Source organism: Struthio camelus, chromosome 12 (genome assembly GCF_040807025.1).
Source record: "Struthio camelus isolate bStrCam1 chromosome 12, bStrCam1.hap1, whole genome shotgun sequence".
Taxonomy (NCBI): Eukaryota; Metazoa; Chordata; class Aves; order Struthioniformes; family Struthionidae; genus Struthio; species Struthio camelus.
The window spans coordinates 2,419,351-2,436,697 of NC_090953.1; the positions used below are offsets into that span (position 1 = coordinate 2,419,351).

At 41.1% G+C, this 17,347-nt stretch overlaps 1 protein-coding gene across 8 annotated transcripts in view; it reads right to left on the reverse strand.

The window, feature by feature from the left end:
- MAP2K5 (mitogen-activated protein kinase kinase 5) overlaps positions 1–17,347 on the reverse strand; it is a 146,117-nt gene that overhangs the window by 72,684 nt on the left and 56,086 nt on the right. For all 8 annotated transcript variants that reach the window (XM_068958133.1, XM_068958130.1, XM_068958134.1 and 5 more), the window contains exons 11-13: positions 17,249–17,330; positions 12,850–12,911; positions 6,226–6,274 (exon numbers count right to left, since the gene is read on the reverse strand). In XM_068958133.1, coding sequence (XP_068814234.1) covers positions 6,226–6,274; positions 12,850–12,911; positions 17,249–17,330 — 193 coding nt within the window. The remainder of the gene's footprint in view (positions 1–6,225; positions 6,275–12,849; positions 12,912–17,248; positions 17,331–17,347) is intronic.

Here is a 17,347-nt window from a genome sequence, read left to right on the forward strand (position 1 = left end):
CAAAGATTTATGTAAGAAATCAACCAGTTGCAAACTGTAAAATCCACATGTGAATAAACTGCTAAACATCTAGCCTAAGTCTAGGGTGAGAACCATTGAGCATCTTTCTCTTGCAGGGACGCCAGCTGGAAGGCAGGATACGTGCGATACAGCCTAGCTTAGGCCTGGGAAGATTAGAGCCTAGTGGCTTTGCCTAATCACCGCTTTCTTCTGTCATTCTGGATTAAAAGTAATAGCTTGTATCTTTGCCTTCTTTAAAAGTGAACACTAGTTGGGTGCAGATGGATGAAAAGCAACTAGAAAAGAACCTAATTTTGCTTATCATTAAGTTTGCCTTTGTTTAGCAGATGTTTTCTGGTACCACAGTAGCTTGCTTAATTTGTCTCTAATGTAAAAATGTATAACTTCAATTAACAAACTGATTGAATGCTTCCCTATATTTGAGGTAAAAATCAAGTTTAGAAAGGGGGAGCGTTCAATATTGTTTTATTTAAGTGGGTTTGTACGTTTTAAGTTATGTACTAATACTACTAGTGTATTTTGCAATTTCTCCCCAAAGCCAAAAGGAAAATCAGTCACAAGTCTCTTCATCAACAGACTAAGTTTGAGTATTGTGATCTCCATTTCAACTTTAGGAACTCAATCTGTATGCAGCACTTCTGATTTTTTTTTTTTTTAAACCTATTCTCTCCTCAGGAGAAAGAAAAATACTGCTACAGAGCACTCCATGCAAATACAGAACCCCTCATGCACTTCCCAGCAACGTTTTAGGAATATTTTTTCTACATAAAACTTCAGAAAGACTCAAATATTTGCTTCTGGCAACCTACTAAACAGCATACTTCTCTCTGGTGTCGGGTGACCTTCTTAGGTTTCACCAGACGCGCACTGAACCTCAGCAGGCTCCAGCCTGAGTCCTGAGGAGAACAGCAAGTTGTACAGTAATCCTGTTTAACTGTCTTTCTAAAAATATGGCAGCCAACAGACCCACCTAGCTACTATGTCTGCACTGAATTCTAATGAACTGAAGAGCAAGCACAGTTACCTGTGCAGAAAATACTGACAATCTGCACTACAAATCCAGTTGTTTGCAGTACTCACACTTTTAAAGGCAAAATGCATTATAGCCGTCCTTGCTTTTTAGTTGTAAAGGATACAGCCAAAAAAACTAATAACCAAATGTGAGAAGCATTTTGGAACATTACAGCTGAAACTAGGTTCTTGGGAGCAGGACTGAATCAACAGCATCAATTTTTGACAATGCAAAAATTGTTTCACTCTACTCTGAGTGTCATGGGCCTGGGAAGAAGGAAGCTCTACGTGTGAACCATGAGGTCCTCGGTGGAAGCGATGATAAGGCAACATGCACACAGACAGATTTCTCGTCAGTGAGGACAACCTGTGCATGTGTCATGAATTCTGAGGAAGAGGCAGGATGCTCCCCAGGTGCAGTCTGCAAGACCTAGGTCCCATAATACCCCCCTACCCAGGGCAAAGTACCCAGTCACAGTTGTCCTCTGCCTCATCAGTGCTGGCCAGCTTGCAGGGCCATATCCAGTCATCACCTGGTGATGCTGGGGATCCGCAGATCCCATTTCCCCTTCCCTGCTACTACACAGGAGGTGACCATAAAATGATATAATTAAAAACATCTGTCATTCATTAAGTGTTGCTTAAGTCTGAAATCCTTCCACAACCAAAACTAAAAAGACTGGAAAAAAAAAATCAGTAAAGGAACTGAAAGCTATGCAGTTTATGGACTCTGTTGAGTAAGCTGCAGTCAAATAAGCACCAATAAGAACAAATATATTTGTCCTTGCAGCACCCATTTAAATAGCACCATAAGTGGAAGACTTAAACCAATATTTGCCATGCATCCCAGAGGTCACATTGGTGTCCTCAAGGAAAGGGGAAGTGACAATCCTAGGCAAAAACATCACTTCACAAAATATCTCATATTGAAAGGGGGGGGGGGGGAATCACCCAATCAGTAAATTAGCCTTTTTGTTTTGTAAACCACTTCAGTTAATGCGTTAAACATTTTTTGTTTTTGGAAAACAAATGTGCATAAATAATGTTCTGCACCATCTGCTTGTGATTAATATTACTGTTTAGAAGTGAAAGAATTTAAACAAGAGCCAAAAGGGGTCATTATGCTCCCATTACCAGTGCTTGCTTAGTACAAATGATTTGTATGAAGTATCATTACAGAGGATGAACAAGTTCTCTTTATGATATATCTGTCTAAGTCGTTTCACCTCTCTGCAGATAAATGGGACCTCCAAGCTCTTACTTACCAGTAAACAGAACTGTCAGAGGGTGGGCTTTTTGAGCACTACACGTTTCAGTCATCTTGTTTTATTGAAAAGCAAACAGATTAATGATTGTGAATAAAAAAGATTTATAAAAGGTATCTCTTGACTTCTTCTGTCTTTTAAAAATATACAAACACGATGCACCAAGTTCAAGGAAGACAAGAGATATGAAAGCACAGTTTCAGCTGTGGACAGCTCACGGAGCATTACTGTTAACAACAGCAAAGCAGCTGGAAGAATGAAAATATTTTCTTGCCATAATGTCCTCACCAGCATGCTTTTTGCAGAGGCCATGATGTTTCTTTTAAAAGCCTAAGTGGCCCATAAGTGTGTATGTATACATTTTTACATACACACACGCATACTAGTATTTTTGTTTGTGCCTTGCTGTATGTGGCACTAAAGCTGATTAATTGTTACAACAGTACAAAGGAAAAAAAATATATCAAGTATGTTGTTCTGGACATCTTTGGTGAAATCCACGGCAAACTACAGTTCCTGCTGGGAGGACAGGAGCATTCATCATCTGTATTTGCATTAGCGCCTGGCCCTACCAACCTGCATTTCTCTGCTTCAGTTAGCTTGTGTCAAAACAAAGGAGGAACTGACTACGCTCCTGCAGGAGCATCCTGCCCCGTTCGAGCGGTGCACAAAGCTCCCCTCGATCACAGACGGCATGAAGCCAACAGACGGTCCAGGAAGGCCTAGAGAAATCAGCTCTATCCAGCCTCACACATCACAAACCGGGAAACCACCCGCAAAACTCTTTTAAACAAACGTAAAACCTACTCCGAGACCAAGGTGCCTAGAACAGTGCAAGAGACATTGAGGGCACATGTACATATAAACTGATGCCTCCAAATACAGATCAGTACAATTAAAGACAAGTGGGTAACATTTATTTCATATATTTCTTTTAATAAGGAGGTGTGAACAGAGAAAATAAACATACCAGATAAAACGTACATGATCTATACTTATTCTTGAACTTAACAGATTTCAGTTTGTCTTTACACAAACTTTGACTTTGTACATGATTAGACTTGTTTAATTGCTAATTCTGTTTTAAATCTAAGTTAATTTCTCATTACCCTTCCATTTCTACTCCTTATCCTCTGGGGAAGAGAGCACACTTATCATTGGGACATTCTCACATCTTCCAAAGAAGTGGTGTAGGTGTTAATCTTTTGTTTATGTTTGATGTGGATGTGATGACTATGACTACAGCTTTGGGTTTATTAATATGCACGGCTATCACCTCATTAGTTGCAAGGTATGTTTTGAAGTTAAGCTGTAATATTTGCTGAAATGTCTGATCTGGAATAAAAGACTTGTTCATTGTTTGTTTCCTTCGCTTTAATCCATGATCTAGTCAGAAACTGTCTTACACAGAAGCTGTATTACACAGCTTCTTCATGATGACTGCTTCTCCACCCTAGCTATCACCACTATGGTCACCACCTTTCTTGACTTCTTAGCCTGCAAGAGCTTCCTACATGGTCTGTTTTACCTGTGACAGTAAGGAAGTCAAGGTTAAATTTTCTTTCATTTACTGCCTGATGCATTCAAACCAGCAGATAGCTGGAGATTACTCTGAGAAATAGGCACCTTCCTTGCATTGCGTTACTCTGTAGCCATCTCTAAGATATAAAAGTACCCCCACACAGTAGCGTGCGCTAAAAACTCATGACTTGGGGAAAAACAGCTGGACCCTGGAATGAAAATTCTCTCCTGTGTGTCATTTTGCAGCACAGTTCTCACCCTGGCCAACCCAGCAACAGACCAAGGAGAGCAAAATCTAAACTGAAAAGAAAGATCACTTTCTATGTTTTCCTTTAGACTGCAGCAAGTACCACACACAATTCTTCAAAAACTCACATCTGCTCTTCAATCAAGGCAAAGAAACCCATACAGAAGAGGTGACTCCACCTTACTGGGAAAGCAAAAATCAGACCCAGGTTCTAGGCTCACAGCAGAAGAACAATTACTTGTCACACTAATAGCACTTATGCTTGACCACAATGCTATCTGGGCTCTTCAAATCACATTCAGTAGGTTGCCACAATCTTTAAAGAAAAGATTCAGAACAAAAGGAATTTCAAATCTACTGCTTCTTTTTGGGTGTCATAAAAGCTTGGCAAGGACTGTGTAACCTATTCAGGGAAACATGCAGCCAGGGATGTCCCATCCACCTTTCTATTTATTCTGACAATTGCTGAGACAGCTCGAGCCCCTAGATTTTCATCATTTTGCTGAGAGTAGATGAGCTGATAAATCTCTGCATCTGGGAACACTCAAGCTAATAGATGAAACGTTTAAACCATCATCAGAAATGAAGCCTCCTTGGTAACCTGTGCCTGCACTGAGTTGGTCTTCATCTCCGGGCTATTTCTGTTCTTTTAATACAGCGGCAGTCTTAGGTCAAATACATGAACAGCCTTAGCATTTCACTTACCCTCTAATCAGTGGCAACAAAGCCAGGTCCCTTCTTGATCTCTACTCCCTCCTCCGGCCACAGCCTTCTTCCTCCCACCCAGGCTAGACTATACTCTCAGGTTCGAGTGCTCTCCCAGGGAGGGGACACTGCCAGACTGACCCCCTCAGCTGAGGAGGAATTGAACATAGGTGTCCTGCGTCACAGCTCCTAGTTGGGCCATTGCACAAAGGACGGGAAGAATCTTCTCCTCCACAAGCTCTCCACAAAAGCATCAAGTGCATGGAGGTACCAACATGCAGCCTGAGCCAGTGCCTAAACTCCAGGCAGGGGTAGGACCTCAAATATATTCTGGCAGTGTTTCCTATTAGCTTGTTCTTCCCGCTCAGGGCATAGATTTCTGGATCACTCTCCAGAGGCGCCCGGCTCCCTCCACAGGCCCTATAGGGATACTAAGCCAGGTAATTCCGATCACCTTGCCAGAGCCTAGCGCCTGCTTCTCATGCACTCCAAAACTAGGCACCCCAGAGGAAACGGTCTTCGGTTTACAGCTTAAAATTTTCTACTTGTCTCTCTACTTCACACTTCTCTTTCAATCACAAATGATGCCGGTTACTGCACTCTCCGACTGTGCGCGTGGACTGAGTGAGCAGATGGGTTAAATTAAACAGTATTGTTAGCAACATTAGGAACCAGAGCTGTTACTTTCAGACATTTCAGAAACGTTATAAATGTAATGAGTTCTCTTTTTCTTTTTTCCTTTTTTTTTTCTGGGAGGGGGTCCTTTGTTCATTAAGCAGCGTTTTCTGTTGTTCCGTTGAACCGATACTCTGCTCTGAAAGCTCTAGCATATACGAACTAATTTAGTATGGCAGACAAATTATTAAGAAAATCTAACTTCACTGAAAACAAGAAATCAATGAAAAGATAAATAAAACTCCACAAATTAACTTCAGGAAGGAGGATAAACATCAGAAAACTAAGAATGGTTTGTTATGTTCAAGTAGGCTTAAAGTTGTATTTCTTTAATTATACATCGCCATTTTAGAAGACATGGCACAATTTTGGAGAGGTGAGACCTCTAGCAATGCTTGTGGCTGTCATGGGAGATTTCTGAAATATGGAAACAAATTCATCCTATCTTCTATTTTCAATAGCAGTCAAGCATCTGATCTGCCTTGTTAATTTTGAAAGTTCTACTGGGCACCTATTTGCAACCCTAAGCACCTCAATGTCTATAAAATCCATCTCTGTCGCTTTAGCATTCTGTCTGTAGGGGAAGAGAACGGGGTAATAAGAGAAGAGCAGTAAAATATTTTATCAGAGAATCTGCAAGGCTAATGAGTAAGATTCACTCTGCACAGCTCCACTGGAATCAAACCGGATGTTAGTGTGGTCTGCTGTCTTTGTAAAAAGTGTTGTTAAGATAAAGTAATATGGTATTTTGTTGGAAAACAGAAGACATCTGTTACTCACCTCTGTGTAAAATCTTCAGGCTCCATAAATAGGTAAGGCCTTTCACAACCTGAATTCAAGAAAAAGAAAAACAACACAGGTTAAAGGTTCCTGGTGAGAGAAACACCACATCTCAGCTGGGGACTCGATGAAGACCTGAGTCCCGGTGAAGAATGGAGCCAGCACCAAGGAGAGGGGAGACAGAGAAACATCTGTCCTGAGGCACTGGGTTTAGCCATACAGTGATGAAAGATGCGGGCTTGGATGAGGACGGTCCCCCTTTGGGTCTCTGATGTGCCTGATCAGTGTCTTAACTACTGGGCTGTTGCTTTTAAGATCATCTTCCCTTCCATTTCCTTCCAGCACTTGCTACACCAAAAATATCACTGACAGAAACGTGGTCAGAATATACATTTCTGCAGAGCATTTGGCTTGGCTACCTCTCCAATGGGAAGTAAGGTCCGTGCCAAATGCACAGGCAGCTCCAGGTTAAATCACAAGCAGTGAGACTGCAGAAAAAAAAAAAAAACTATTTAAGACAAAAGAAAACTAATAAAGTCACATTATATTAAGAGTCATGCTATGTTTATGAATATCATATATATCCCCAAAAAAATACAGGCCACAGATGTAAACTTGCTGCCAGTGGCTTATATGAAAATAGGTTCTTTAAGGGCATATGACAAAACTTCTTCCCAGGCTCTATCAATTGGAAGTCAGTTCAGCTTATAAGGAATCCTTTTAGACATTTCAGTGTATTTTTAATTCATCCAGTTCTGCTGAGGTGTTAAAAATCATGGAAGACAAAACGCATAGGGATTTGTCTTCTTGCAAAAGCAACCCAGTAAAATTAAAGGCTAGAAAACTAGAATAAAGTAACAACAAAATCTCTGCAAAAATCTTTTTCCACTTCATCTTCCCTTTCTCTTTTTACCATGTGGTGCGTCTGTACTTATTCTCTTTTATTTCACATGATTTTTACTTATGGAATGGAAATGCTGAACATCTCTTCTCTTCTTGAACCGAGAAAGTAGTCCTGTTCTTCATAGTCCTCATCTCGGACCAAATTCTAGTCTTACCGTATCCTATAGCCCCAGAAAATACAATTGGGCCCATAATAGATAAGAATCAGGGCAGACTTCGGCGCACTAATACAGAATTTGCTCCTTTCACTAGCTAAACTAGCTAGTTAAAACTAAATTTAAAAAAATTATTTCAGAACTACATTGGAGTGCCTTATGTAGGAGATGCATTTTAATCAAAGTTTGTAGGACACTGCTTATGGACTCAGGTATATTTCCCAAATCAAAAACCCATGACACTTCCTTACACAGAATACTTAAGTCTCCTTCAGACCCAACAAGATCATCATTGGATCCAACCACCACCCTGTTTATTTTCTAAATCCAATACGGTTATATTTAAAGATTAAATAAGATGTTCAATCAACTGCCTAAGAGCAGTTGGGTAGTACAAGTTATCTTCTCTGCAGGATTTGCTTCCATAAAGTAATTAAACCCTAACACTTCTTGCATTTTTAACATATTATTTTTCCTAGATTTGCTTTTTCCAGAAGCCCCAGAGAACTAACAAGATTCAATAAACCTATCTCTATTTCTGCTTACTTTTTACCCAAGCCATCTCTGCTGTCTCAGCCAGCCTTTTCTAATAGAGCAAATCTTTTTCACAAAGTTTCCATCTATGATATGACATTTCAGTCATTTTCCTGAGACAGTTCTCTTTGTGCATCTCCAGAACAATAACCCGTTTCCGACACTGGTAAAGTTGTGAGTTTTCCAGACATAACAATTACATTCTTTTCATTGTATGAGTAGACTGCAATGAAATTACTTCTGTTACAGTGATCAAGTAGAAGCGCTAAAAATATTATACAGCATGAGAGCAGAGAGCACAGTAATTTTCAGCCTTACTATCAGGTTAGAAATTCATTTTAAAATTTATTCTGTAACCAAGAACAACATAAGTGGAATCTCTTTTGTATACCAAATAATGATTCTGGATCTCCACTAAATTGCTCTAGCTGGCAATTCCTCAGTGTTAAACTCACATTCCCTGTCCAACTATCCCATGGCCTCAGATGGTAATTACTTGTAACAAAAGGCCCTAGTCAAATTCTCTATGCCCCATGGCGTGGCCTTGTTCGCTTTAGCCTTCAGAAAGCAAAACAGGGGAATTCTACTTACACAGCATTTTGACATAAGAAGAAAAAAATACATATCGATGTAAAAATAAATAAAGGACAAGCAACATTTCAGATTTCCTCCAACAATAAAAATGATTTTGAGTACAGTAAGTTTCTTTCATTATTGAGCATAATAATGAAAGACTACTTAAAATCTTCAGGAACATTATAAAATTAATTTATTTTAAAAGCATTTATTCATAGAAATAAAGCAAACATTTCCTAGGGGGAAAAAAAAAATCAACAGATGTGAGTTATTAAACATCTTTATTATGGAGCATGTGCTGAATAAGCAGTTATAAAAGACACAGCGTTAAACAAACTCTCACATTCGAAGTTCTCAGCAACAGCATACATAGAAATGCAAAGAGCGTTTCCCCTTAAACTAGACTGCAAAATTAAGAATATGCACACACAAGTCCCCCAAACCCGATGTAAAGTGCTGTATTTCACCTACCTCAAATTTGCTTATTAGGGAAGGACACTATTAAACATTATTCTAAAATGGTGCTGGAACACAGTATCTTTTGATTGAACATCTAGCAGGAATTATTGGTATTCAGTAAAGTACGTTTTACAACAATGACTTGACAAAGCCTTGACACAAAAAGTACTTCTACCTGCTGTCAATCACTCACTCTCTTGACAGTTCAAGTGCACATCCTTTCAGGGAGAACTTCAATCAACATTAGCACTCAAAATACAGTGCACAATGTCACTGCTTCAGAAATTGAAGTGAAAATAAATGCGTGAAGTGGCAAGCAAAGGTAGAACAGATTTCATATTGACAGAACCAAATAAATATACGGCAGTATGAAAACAGGAGCAAGCACAACATCACTTTGGGGTTCCCAAGATATACTTTTCCTTTGGAAAAAAACACTAGCCCTTCACACAAATAGAAAACACAACCAAGAGAGAGTTCCCCTTCGTGTTGACACCATCTCACACTGGCAACGAGGATGAATTTTGTGATGAAGTCAGAGATCTCTGCTGTTTCTTGGAACTCCCCGTTGCTCTCACTGCTCCATGCTGCCCCTGAGAACCAGGGCTTCTCCTCCCCAAGCCCTGGCCAACGCTTACTTCCTCTGAGGACTTCTTTTCACTGCCTTGTTTTACTTCCAGTATTCTGCCTGAACCTCCTCTCCCCACTTCTACTAGGACTCACATCAGAAAAATTGCCGCACTTGCTATTACCTGATAACGTTCGACTGTCTCAGCAGACAAAACTCTCCTCTGGTTCCTGCCAAATCATGAGAAAGTCGGATGGGAAGGGGACCATACAGCAAAGGAGTACTGTTCATACCCACCGCGTAGTGCACTGTGGGTATCTGTTCAGTATATCTATAGCAGTATCGCAAGGCAACGAGTGAGCAAGGAGTAGCCACAGAGCCCTATCCTTTTGCCTATGGAAAGTCAGGGATTGCCAAGAAAGAGATGCCTCAGGTAGTTCAGCCCCAGCCTGTGGAGATCAAAGGAGGCAACAAAATGACCGTGAATATGACTCAATATTTAATGCTGTGAGTGGAGCACAGGGGCAATGTGCTCCGTTGGCTTTGTGCTGCTGAGCAGGCACAGATCTCGTTCTAGACCAGCTGCGATTTCCTGACTTTTGTGCTCGTTGCTGTGGGTAGGACAATAGCTTTTAAGGGCTGGCAGCCCAGTACTTGTTATGGGCTTAAATTCACACAACAAGAAAATCATTGAATCGGAGAGAGGGAAATGCTGGGATGCTGCTAAATGGCTATATACGCCTGCATCATTTTCCTCTGGAAATGGTTTATCTTTAAAACTTCTACAAGTATAACAAAAGGATATTCCAATTAACAGGTGTGCAGGTCACACATATTACTAAGCAGCTTCAATAGACTAATGCACTGTACGTGTCTCAGGAGAATAAAAGACAAATGGCTCTGTGTACGTGGTGCAAGGAAGGCAGAAAGAAAATATACAGATAAAAAACAAGAGAAAATCTAATGCTTCTTCCAGACTACTGGAAGCTCCAGATTTTGCCCACAGAATCCAGGCAAACTCTAGCTTTTGTTTCACATTCTCCTTCTCATCAGTACATGAACAGAAATCCTTTAAGCTTTGGGTACCGTTCACAAGCTGTTCAGGGCTGGGATTGTGGTGTCTATGTGTGATGCTTAGCAGAAAGGTGTCCTAACCCACAAAACGTGTTGCTAGGCTCTACTGAAATGTCAGACATCAAGATGCAGGGCAGACGTTTGTGGAAACTTAAAAGAGCCACTGCTGCGGCCATTGATAAATTATAGAGAAAACAAAGGCTTTCATTGCTTTCTTCCAACAAGCTTACTCTGCCAGTTGAGCAAAAAATCAGCACCAGAGCACAGGAACCCGCCAGTGCCGGTTCAGCCTCAGCGCACACCTTCTGTTACCGAGAAGCAAGGGAAAGGGGCGAGAGTTCCTTCTCTGAAGGCGCCCGCTCCTTCCTTCACCTCTTTCCTGACCCCCTTTACCCTACTGGGCATGGTATAGATCGCTAAAGAAGCAAATATAACAACTATAAAAAAACTAAGTATCAGCTCACCATCCGTGTCAGGGAGTCACGTTCACTAACTAACAGATTTGTAAAGAGGTCAGCTTGTAGGTGAGCAAAAAAAAACACATCAAGACATAAAAGACGGGGCTGAAGCACCACAGTTCGGGATAAGTGAGAAACGGGAAGAGGACATCCGCAGTGTACCAAGGCAGGTTGGCTGGGGAGGACGGGGGAAGAGAGGAGACAAAAGCAAGTAGAGAGTACCAGAGAGGTAAGAGTAGGTTAGCGTGGATGTATTAAGTACACAAAAAGAAGTGAGATGAGGACTAGCAGAGGGGAGAAACGTCTGAATAAACGCTTGCTGGCCCATCCCAGTATTACACAATACACGTGCTATTTAACGTCAGGAACATGAAGACACCATAAGCAACTTATCATTCATTACTCCATAGGGAAGAAGAGATGAAACGTTTTTACTCTGAACTAAAGGTGAAAAGCGTTCAAATTCCGTAAGAAACTGCTAGGCTATATAATGAGCAGATTTGAAGCTACTGAGAGGAAACAGCATCAGAGAAGGATGTTCATCACCCTGGGCAGGCCACACAAATTAAGAGAAAGTAGAGCTGTGAATTACAATGAACAGAGACTAAATAGCTGCCTGTGTTGGATTAAAGGATTTAAATTGTCAGCTTGATGTATAATGAATGTGAAAACCCAGCACTTAATTAAATGGCACATGATAGAATAACTTTGTTATGCTTTAAACTGCTTAAGTTATCAAAGTATTCCTCATATTTAGCAATTGTTTAGCAGTACCTCTCTCCCCGGTGAGATCCCCTAAGACATTGGTCAATTACCCCGTGTTCAACCTTGGCAAAATATGGAATAATTTTTCTCCTCTTTTTGTTTTCAGTTTTCAATCACAGTTAGTGAATTTCTAGCAACACAGAGCCATTGAATGCTGCTGAGACACGGTGACGGGTTACCAGGTGCTCGAAGGAGCCCACTGTCAACGCTTTACTACCACACTGAACAGACATTTGGGACTGACACTTCTTCCTAGATCACAGACCAATTCCCTGCTCACCCCTGAAGTGACCGTTAAGGCTTCCAACCAGGACTGTTCAGTGTGAAGGGTTCCAGGACAGGGGCGAGAAAGCGGCTGGTCCCCAGGCAGGCTTCGTCAGGCATTGCTATGTCAACATAAAAGCTTCAGCCTTCTACTTATTTGCCTTAAGGAGTACATCTACTGCAGGGGGAAGACAGCAAACGTGTTCTACCACTGTGTTTTGATAACAAGGAACGACTTAGTTTTTCAACCAGAGAAGCAGACCTAATTGAGCTACTTGCTTTGTGCAGAACGAGGACAGAGACTGGAAATAATGCAGGAGAATCAGCAGAAGGGGCAGACGAGGGATCACCGTAAGGGCTAGGACAGGGCTTCTGAACGGCTTTTAAAGAGCCCAGATGGCACAGAAGGACTTAAGGGGTACATACAGGACATTAAGAGGACTGCTCCATCCTAGAAGGGTTACTGTGAAGAAACACGGCCACCCAGTTCTCCCGCAAATTCATGTATTTTGCTTATCCCATTAAATTTATCGTGTCCTTTTACATTTCTCGAGCCTCTGGCAACTCATCTGTTGGTCATTCAAATGGATGAATTCCTTAAACTCCTGTTTGGCATAGATGAAGCCAGCTAGGACCGTAAGCCCTGGCACGAGCAGACCCCTGTGCTTTCCCAAATCGGCATCCCCGTACATGCACAGGGTGCTTAGGAGAGTACTAGATGGAAAGGACCCTCCCTTGCACACAGACACAATGAGGACAAGGACTCTGGCGACGACTCGGCGTCCCAAGGGGGCACCTGTGCACTTAACTCAGAGATGTGTTACATGCACAATCAAATACTGAAAGACAAAAACAAAAAAGTACTTACAGCAACTGCTATTCTTCCCAGGACGTGTTCTGGAATTTTTCTATAAACATCCAAGGAACCCCCTGCAGGGACAAACAAAGCATGCTTAGGTAATACAAAACAGTGCCCTAGATTTGAAGTCACAAGGGTTTTCTAGGCCTTGGCTATTAATAAAAACACCATCAATGATATAGCAATAGCTGCGTCAGAAATAACTGACCTTAAAAATCTACCAAACTCTGAATAAACACATGAAACTGTACTCAGCCCTCCTTTCACCCACGTTACTTATTTTATGTTTGCAGCTTTTATGCTAGGATTCTTTTTAGAAAACTCCCTACTCACAGGATGAAACATTGAAATTGGAGAACTCAGAACCACCAGGCTTGGCGTCACTTCCCCGAGACTAACAAACTCATCAGAAAAATGACACTGGATTTCAAAGTCAGAGGTATTCGAACGTTGTCCCCAAAACCTTGTGCTAGCATTACATGGTACCTGCTACAATGGAACACATGCAACTGACACATAAAGTCAGTTCTCGCCTGAAGACCAAACCAGAGAAAGCTTGCTTGAGCCTTGCAGGCTGTGTCCACCCTGATGTCTGGTGAACACAGCCTGCTGACCCTGATGTCTGGGAACGAAGGAGGAGCTGCTCTTGGGCAAGTGGACCGTTTTTGTCAGTAAGCTCCAGTAAGGAGCACAACTTACTACCTAGCATGACTCAGTCCGGCCAGGATCGTACACGCATAGAGAAAGCAAGTAGCCTAAGTCTTCTCTATAGTCTTACAGACATTCCCAAAGGGCAGGGAAGGACTGCTTTCCATCTCTTCCACACAGAAGACACAAGACCAGTTCAGCATTAAAAATATCCCTGTGCTAAAACACCAACGCTTGGGCAAGAAAAGAAATATAAAATTGAGATCTTAAAAAAACACTAAACACAACAGGGAAGAAAAAAGATGGACCAACAATTACAGGTAGATACTATTACACTTAGCTTGCGAGAGCGAATAACCCACCTTAATCTTATTCACGGCTAGGGGTTCTCAGAGGTGCTTAGCACTGATCTAACTCTGCTCTCGGTGTAGCGTATGGGTTTTACTGATGACACCACTGGGAAAAGGGTTAGGCCAATACTCAGCAATTTGGAAAACTACACCTTGTACTTTGCTTATGGCTCAGTTCTTAAAAGTAAAACCCATTCATTCTGAAATGCTGCAATCTAAAGAAGTCCAAGGTTCTTACTGCAGTCTATGCCCTCCCTTATGCAGTACTTTCTATTCCAATTAATTTTTTTCCACTTTCTTCATTGTCTCCACTGTTACAAATACAGTGTGCATTTGTCTTCACTAACGTTGCTCTGATTAGAGGTAATTATAATTACTGCTCATTAAGTTTCATCTTTCAATTTATATTGTCCATGATGCCTGTGTATTACAAGGAAGCTGAGTTTCAAAAGTGCAAGTACAACTTAATAGAAATAAGAGGAAGTAGCATCACAGATATCGACTGGTCGTTCCAGAAGCCAAACAGAAGGTGGTTCCTGTTACTGCTTATAACTTACACTTCAATCTTGTACCAAAAAAAAAGACCTACTTTCATACAGCAAGCTGCTAAGTCTTGTAATTACAGACATCACAGAATCACAGAGCAGTCGGGGCTGGAAGCGGCCTCTGGAGGTCGTCTGGTCCAACCCCCCGCTCGAGCGGGGGCAGCTGGAGCAGGCTGCCCAGGTCCGGGGGGAGCCAGGTTTTGGTCATCTCCAAGGATGGAACCTCCACAACCTCTCTGGGCAACCTGTTCCAGGGTTCAACCACCCTCACGGTGAAGAAACGTTTTTTACGTTCAAATGGAATTTCCTGTGTTTCAGTTTGTGTCCACTGCCTCTCATCCTGAATGTCATTATATATAGTCATATGATACGTCACTACAGATACTGCAGTTTGGAAAATTAAAAAAAAGTATCAGTTTGCAAATAATTGGGAGATAACCTGCCATTTTCCTAGGGAAAAAATGTTTAGTGGATAAACATTGCGGACAAAATTTCCAAACCAAATATATAAGGTTAGCTCCCAAACCTGTATGTAGGCACCTAGATACAGACTGATAACCTGCACCCCTCACTGCTTTCAAGGTCAATTTAGTGGGTGCTCAGCACTTCCAAGGAAAAGAGGCAACAACGTTAAGTAAAAGGCACCAGTGCATTTCACCATCTTTATTTACAAGAAAAACATCTTTATTATAGATATAAAAGGGCAAAGATTAGAAAGCCTCATTTCACATCTCTATTGATCTTTAGATCAATAGGCAGGTGGAAGGGTAATCCAGGTCAGCTTAGCCTTTGTGCTTTGGTATTTGCAAACTTGGAGTTATTGGGCTTTTTTCAGAGAACCACCACTCGGGTACTACACGCGCACATTTTCCCTCTGCATACCCCCAAGCCACAAGTACTCCAAAAAGGCAGATTGAAAGTGCCAAGTTTAAGCCATGGATATCCATCCGTGCCTAAGTATCCCACAAACGAAATATCTGGATTTTATAACGTCATCAGTAGAATTCAATGGTACAGGACATATCTGGGCAAACGGGGTCAAGGGGTATTTCTGAAAGACTAGATTCAAAAACCACTGCAAACTGGTCCATAACACTGTTCATCTTAACACTGTTCATCTGCAGGATTAGGAAAAAATATATAATATATATATATTTATATATATTATCTTCACCTGCCTCCTTGTCCATTAAAATTAAAGTAAGGGCGGGGGGGGGGGGGAATACAAGGTCCCTTTATTTGCATTTTGTTCTTCCTTTAAATGACTGTTGTAGCTTTCTGCCAGAAGGAGAGCACAACATGAGGCAGACCAGAGGTCATCTCCAGTATAATTTCAAGTAATTTCTGCATGGTCAGTAAACACCACCGTTGTGCAGCATCATGAGAGATGCATGCCTTAAGGGCTTAAATTTTTTCTAACAAGAACTCAGAAACCGCAAGCATTTATGTCCATCATTTTTTAAAGTTTCTGAATGAGTAGGAGCATGCACACTTTAGGCAGATGCATGTTTTGGCATGAGCAGCTGCTTTCTTACTACATGTGAGTACTGCTTAACATAGGTTTGCAAATCTGAGTGCATTGCAAGAAGAGACCACAGACACGGTTAACATTCACACAGCATGGGAGTAAAGATTTAACTTGTAGGCTTTGTTGAATAAATTTAACACTTTTCCATCAAGCTTGGCAAATGTGGGAAATCCGAGTGAATACTCATTCTTGGAAATTGGGCACGATCACTGGAACAGAGACAGTAAGTAGAAAAAGAGAGACACATAGCAACAATAAGAATAACAGACCATTTTAACAAGGAGAAAACAACGCACCCAAAAAACCTAAAAGGTTTTATTTATGGCCCGCACTAGAAACAAAGAAGCTACTCAAAAAGGCTTAATGGTACATATGCGGTTCAGGGTTTTTTTCCTGCCAGAGAGCCTTCCCTGTATGGGAAATTACTTGCAAGATCCTTACTTCTTTACTTCCAGCTTAACTGAACCTTTGTGGAAAAAAATGGATCGGTGAGAAAATGCTGGCACGTAGGAAAATTCAGAAGAGAGCAAGGGGCTGTTGCTTGTTAACGACAACACAAAGTCAAAACTCGAATGCTGCAAAGCGTGTTCTCGCGCGCTAGACGCACGGGGACTGCCTCTGTCACGAGAGCGACACTCTCAGAGTTGGTACACAGAGGGCAGCAACGATTATAAATCGCTTTAATAAGTATACTTTTCCTGTCTGAAGCGCCTTTTGTCCAAGAATCTCACACAGCACAAAATTCCAAAGCAAAGTACTAATAAATCTCCATAACGGCAGCAGCATCAGATTGTGAGGAAGGGGACACTATTGCTCTGAAGGAGATTCATACTGGGAGAAACAAGAGCACACTCAAAAAGAAACCCGAGTGCAGCACAGCTGAACAGCTGTGTTAGAAAATAATTCCTTATCTGGCAATTAAGAACCGACTTCCACTGAAAACACACAGGACTTTGGGTTAATAGATTTCTTTAAAAGAAAATCTGTTTTGGCTATCGAAACATTAAAAGTGAGGAACAGCTGTTTTGTCAGTGAGGACAGATTGTATGGAAGACTCAAATATCAAACCACAAATTAAGCTAGCATTTATTTCTGTTCTATTTACATTTTCAATAAAAGTGAGGGAAAGTACATTCAGGAAAATACAGCGTACCACAGAACATACACAACCCCAACACTAGCCTGTTTTTAAAAGGCTACTTGCAAAATTATTAACATTTTGCTTTACACTTCAGAGCCATATTATTTTATTCTGCTCATATAGGAAATGCACATCTTTACATGATTTTCCCATTTGCATTTGCAGCAATTAAAAGCACACTAGATGCACAACTCACCATCCATGAACTCTGTACACAATGAAATTCTGTTTTCTACAAAAAAAGCACCATAAAATCCTATGATATATGAAGAGTCACACTGAAAAAAGAAAGGAA